This window comes from Lactuca serriola, chromosome 5 (genome assembly GCF_051521515.1).
Source record: "Lactuca serriola cultivar US96UC23 chromosome 5, Lser_US96UC23_V15, whole genome shotgun sequence".
Lineage (NCBI taxonomy): Eukaryota > Viridiplantae > Streptophyta > Magnoliopsida > Asterales > Asteraceae > Lactuca > Lactuca serriola.
Genome location: NC_136412.1, coordinates 104,589,154 through 104,594,783, shown reverse-complemented (window position 1 = coordinate 104,594,783; position 5,630 = coordinate 104,589,154). Strand labels below are relative to the sequence as shown.

At 29.6% G+C, this 5,630-nt stretch overlaps 1 protein-coding gene across 1 annotated transcript; it reads right to left on the bottom strand.

The window, feature by feature from the left end:
• Positions 1-3,235: 3,235 nt before the first annotated feature.
• Positions 3,236-4,621, bottom strand: LOC145051197 (palmitoyl-monogalactosyldiacylglycerol delta-7 desaturase, chloroplastic-like). The gene is made up of 5 exons (XM_078999310.1): positions 4,280-4,621; positions 4,058-4,198; positions 3,837-3,977; positions 3,534-3,640; positions 3,236-3,449 (listed from the first exon to the last, which is right to left on the bottom strand). Exons 1-5 carry the CDS (start codon positions 4,619-4,621, stop codon positions 3,236-3,238), a joined length of 945 nt encoding a protein of 314 aa, XP_078855436.1.
• Between the last annotated feature and the right edge of the window lie 1,009 nt (positions 4,622-5,630).

The following is a 5,630-nucleotide window of genomic DNA, read 5'->3' as shown; positions in this document are numbered from 1 at the left end:
GTGCATGGGTTGTATTAAAATTAATCGTGTTATTGTAAACTCTAGATAGCCTTTACAGTAACAGTTCTTGATCGAGCTCTTCTGAGGCTGTGACTTTTAATCATTAGACACATTCTTGATTTATATTCTATGTTTTTTTTGCTTTTACCTGTTTGAATCTATTCGATCTATAGAGTTTCAATCTTATCAGACTGAAAGATCTAACACTACGACGGTTAGACTTATACAAGAGCTGTGCAATAGCGACAAATCAAGCAATCTAAAACTATTTAATTCTAGGAGCATGCAACCTAGCGTACTTTTAAAACAACTAATTAATATCAAAATAGGTTCTAATAAACAATTAACAACCAAATTTCTAGGCTATAAGGTATCTTAAGTATCGAAAAATTCTAACCAACGATTCCTGAAAAGATCACTGGCCTACATACTAGCATGCATTTCTAACATTTCATATATCAACAACATAACAAATATGAATATTTTGGGAATCATTTTCCCTTTGAGCTATGGATCAATGTACCCATCATATTATTTTCTTTTAAATAAAGTTATTTTTCTTAAAAGTTTTTTTATGATATTCTGATCCTCAGTTTGAGTTTGGAATCACACGAATGTTCAACCAATTCTCTCAGACTAGCGCTCTGATACTAACTTGTAATGTCCCAATTTTCAACCAAAAATTTTCATTTTTAATTATTAAAATATATCAGAGTATAATTACATTATGCAGAAACATGTTGTGAATGCGCATGTCTACAATTGATCCTTGCCCTTCTCACGAATCAATGAAGTACCTAAATAACATTTATATTGAATTGGTTAAGCACGAAGCTTAGTAAGTTCCCTAAAAACATTATATACAACTAATGACTCATGATTGGACAATAATATGTATACTTATGGCCTACATGTCATTTCATTAATATGAGTCTATGTGTACTTATGGTCTACACACCATTTCCTTAACATGGTTCTATGTGTACTTAGGGACTACACTCCATTTTGTTAACACGAGTCTATATATACTTACGACCTACACACCATTTCATTAAGATGGTTCCATATTTACTTACAACATATACGTCATTTCGTTAACACGCAGGCCTATAGGCTCCCGACCACTTTGTCGTTCTTCAATCATCCCCTAACTAAATCTAATATTACATCAATTACGCATATAGAGGTTGCACTTTAGACTTCACTAATACATGCACATATTTACTTATGCATATACAGAATATACTACTAACTCTACTCTAATAGCTCTCTTTGTTAACATACATGGATATATATATATATATATATATATATATATATATATATATATATATATATATATATATATAATAGTATAATGTAAAGTGAAATAACTCATATAGACAGTTATCTAGATGATTGGCAGCTATCTGGGTAATCCTACTTGCGCTACAACTGGCGGGTAACATGCGTAACAAGAATTAACCTATAATACTATAATTTGTCAATATTTATAATAGTCTGGTAATGAAAGCTAAATATTTCACTAATCCTAATGAATATCAAGAGTTTTATCAAATATTAATCAACCAGGCAGGAAAGTGAGGAGGCAAGACCATTTTGGCACATAGTTTTTTCGAAATCTAACAACCAAACCAATGTGACCATTCCATACATATGTCCCATAAGTAGATCAATCGGTATTATAACTGAAATTGCTAATAAGTCTTATTTGTGTGTGTGTGTGTATATATATATATATATATATATATATATATATATATATATATGTAAAATAGTATAATGTATAGTGAAATAACTCATATAGATAGTTATGTAGATGATTGGCAGCTATCTGGGTAATCCTACTTGTGATCCAACTGGCGAGTAACATGCGTAACAAGAATTAACCTATAATACTATTATTTGTCAATATTTACAATAGTCTGGTAATGAAAGCTAAATCTTTCACTAATCCTAATGAATATCAAGAGTTTTATCAAATAATAATCAACCAGGCAGGAAAGTGAGTAGGCAAGACCATTTTGGCACATATTTTTTTTGAAATCTAACAACCAAGCCGATGTGACCATTCCATACATATGTTCCATAAGTAGATCAATCGGTATTATAACTGAAATTGCTAATAAGTCTTATTTTCAAATCCTTAACAATGACTATGATTATAAATAAAAGATACACTTAATATGTAGTAAATGTAGCCTAACTTAAAGAGAATTCCTAGAAAACCAGGGACTTGCGCTAGCAGAACTTCGATACCGAGCAATTATATTTCTCCGGACCCTCAGGTTCCTTAGAGGCTTGTCACATGCCCGTAATAACTTGAATAACTCGAGATTATAACCTCAGAACACTTTATACAAAGTCAGATTTGTACATTCTCTATATACATGCTCTCGCTTTGACAACTATTGTGACTTTGGTTTAGATTATTTAGTCTAATAAGAAATCTCTCTATGATTCATATTTGATGACACACTTTGCCATATAGGGCTAAACACAAAACTTTGAAGAATCATAGCCTTTTCATATAAAGTCGGATTCAAGCGTTCAATATATCTACGAAAACCATATTCACATTTTCAACGTGTTTATAATGATTACTTTTGCTAAAATGTAATATATTTCGATTTCAAATTTTATAAACAACAGTTTAAAACGAATTCTATTGGAATGTGAAAATGGGGTGTTACATGTTGCATATATAGATCTTGAAGAATAATTTTGAAAACAAACTAGCAATATAAGTATGTTTGTGAATTTCAAGTAAGAGATAGAGGAAATATGATCTACATCTTAGAATTCAAAGTTTATTCAAACACATTGTACTCAATATAACACTTTATTAATTGCTTAAGAAATACAAACATTATTAATGGTCTCCCACTTATATAGAGCTTTATGGTTTAAAACATTTCAAGTAACAGATAAAGGAAATATGATCTGCAGATTAGAATTCAAGGTTTATTCAAAAACAATGTACTTAATATAACACTTTATTAATTGCTTAAGAAATACAAACATTGTTAATGGTCTCCCACTTATATAGAGCTTTATAATTTAAAACATGTACCCATACATGCTCAAATAAAATCACAAAATATTATTATGAGTTATTTTTCATATAACATTCTTGTTGTAATAGTTATTTGATGATATTATACTCATAAACAAACACATTGGCATGTAAAAGTAATCTGATCTGATCATTATTGTTGAAATATTTATCGGTCAATCACTTGAACTTGTTATGAGAGGAGAATGATTTTTTTAGTTTGTGTGCTTCAGTTGGCAACTTCACATTGGTAGCTAATCCGAGTGCTTCAAGAAACCTTATTATATACCAACAAAGGTCAATTTGCCACAATTCTAACCCGTGTCGAGCTGAATATTCAAATGCATGATGATTGTTATGCCATCCTTCTCCAAAAGTAAGTAATGCCACCCACCTGGAGATATGCATACCAAATATTAAGTATTTCTAAATGAATTTATGTATATATAAATTCATAGGTTAAACTTCAAATGTGTACCAATTATTCTTGGAAAGATCACCGGTGTCCCATTTTTGAGTACCCCATACATGACAAGCCGAGTTCACTAGAAATGTCACATGGTAAGACCATGTCGTCATCACACCCTACATATATGCTCATCATCCAATAAATTCATCATGAGATATGGTAATTGATAAAATGGGCCAACTAAAAATGTCACATGGTAAAGCATTGTCTTTATTATAGATCATGATAAAAATTGCCAACTAAAAACATGAAAATAGTTTATGGCAATGGAACTAAACACGTTTACTTATTATAGATCGTGAAAAGTCTTACCACAACCCAGACAACATAGGGAAATCCACCATAAGCGTATATTAGGCACACTTGTGCGAATACATGCAATACGTAGGTTCTTTGAATAAACCTATAAAATACTTGATTCTTTAAATCGTCTACATTATTCGTTTCTTGAAACTGCAAAACATATAATCAACTTAAAGATATATAATTAAAAAAATGTAACCTTTTTTTTATAATATAGACATACAAAGTACCTTTTCAATTATGTAGGCACTATCAAAAAGCCAACCTACATGACTATACCAAAAACCAAAAGTAGGGGAGTGTGCATCTTTCTCAGAATCCACATACTTATGGTGCAATCTATGAATGCTCACCCAAGATATTGGATCCCACTATATATATATGTAACATTCATATTAAATTGATTTTTTAAATAATTAGTAAACATATATGTAAAGAAAATGAAAACGAACCTGGAATGCAAGCACCCCAAAATAAGCAAACATATACTCAAGCCACTTAGGTAGCTTTAGACTGTGGTGTGCTAGATTACGATGATAAGAGAGAGTTAGACCAATCCCATTCATCGCCCATTTCAAAAATACAAATACCAAAACATTCCAGTCGAATGTAAATGGTGCAAAAAGTGCAAGTAAATGAATAAAAAAATACGTGAAAACAATGTGAAAGTCAATAGTCCTCCAATTTCGTCCCCATACGATGTTTCTCTTTCTTGTGACCAACACATTAGAAAACAATATTTTTTCATATTTCGACTCCTTCACGCTAGTGCAAACCGTGGCTAGATTTCTCATTTTTAGAATGGTTAAGAAAATAAAGGTTAGATTTGTATATTGATGTATGTATGAAATACTGAACTACAAGTATTTATAAGGAAACATCATGTAATCATGTTCCATGTTTATTTGTTGGTATTCAGTATTGACTCGTAATTTTGCATTTATTTATTGTGTGAAAATATTTATCGAAAATAAAAAATACATGTTCTTGTTGGTGTAGAAATACTTACTCTCTTTTGGCATTTTGGAACTACATGTTTTTTTTTTATGTACCTTTGAATAACATGGAATTGTGAATGAAAAAGTAAATATGATTTAGTAGATTAAGATTTGGTAATAATTAAACTTGGGGCTTTTGTATATTATTGAATAATACATATTTAACATTTGAACGTTCATCCGTTAATATAGTAAATACTCTTGTTAGAGAAAAATTTTGACGTTTTAGTGTGAGACAAGTGATATAGAGTAGAAAACATTGAAATAAAAATAATGACTAAAAAATCCCCCAAAAAGGACATGGAACATAACTTCAACTACTGTATCCTGATCATGATTAATTGCAAAAACTTTAAAACGCACATTATAATTACAGCAAGAATAAACATGATAAGGGTACAATTGAAACCAGGATTCTAATTTATCAAGATTAAGAATTTTCCATTAGAAAAATATTTTTATTGTAACTTACAAGTTTTTTTTTTATCAAGGTTATTGGAAAACAAAACAAATTAACATATAAAAACTAAATAAACAATGATTGATATTATAAAACAAATAACTAAACCCTAGGAAAACTTCCAAAATGAATTTATTCATGACATAAGAAAACAATAGTTAATAAGAAAAAAAAATATTGTATATTGTATCGTAATTAACCACCTGGGCAACTATTTGTTGTCGTTGGATCGCGTTGTACTCCATATTAAATATATATATATATATATATATATATATATATATATATATATATATATATATATATATATATATATATATATATATATATAATATGGAGTACAGC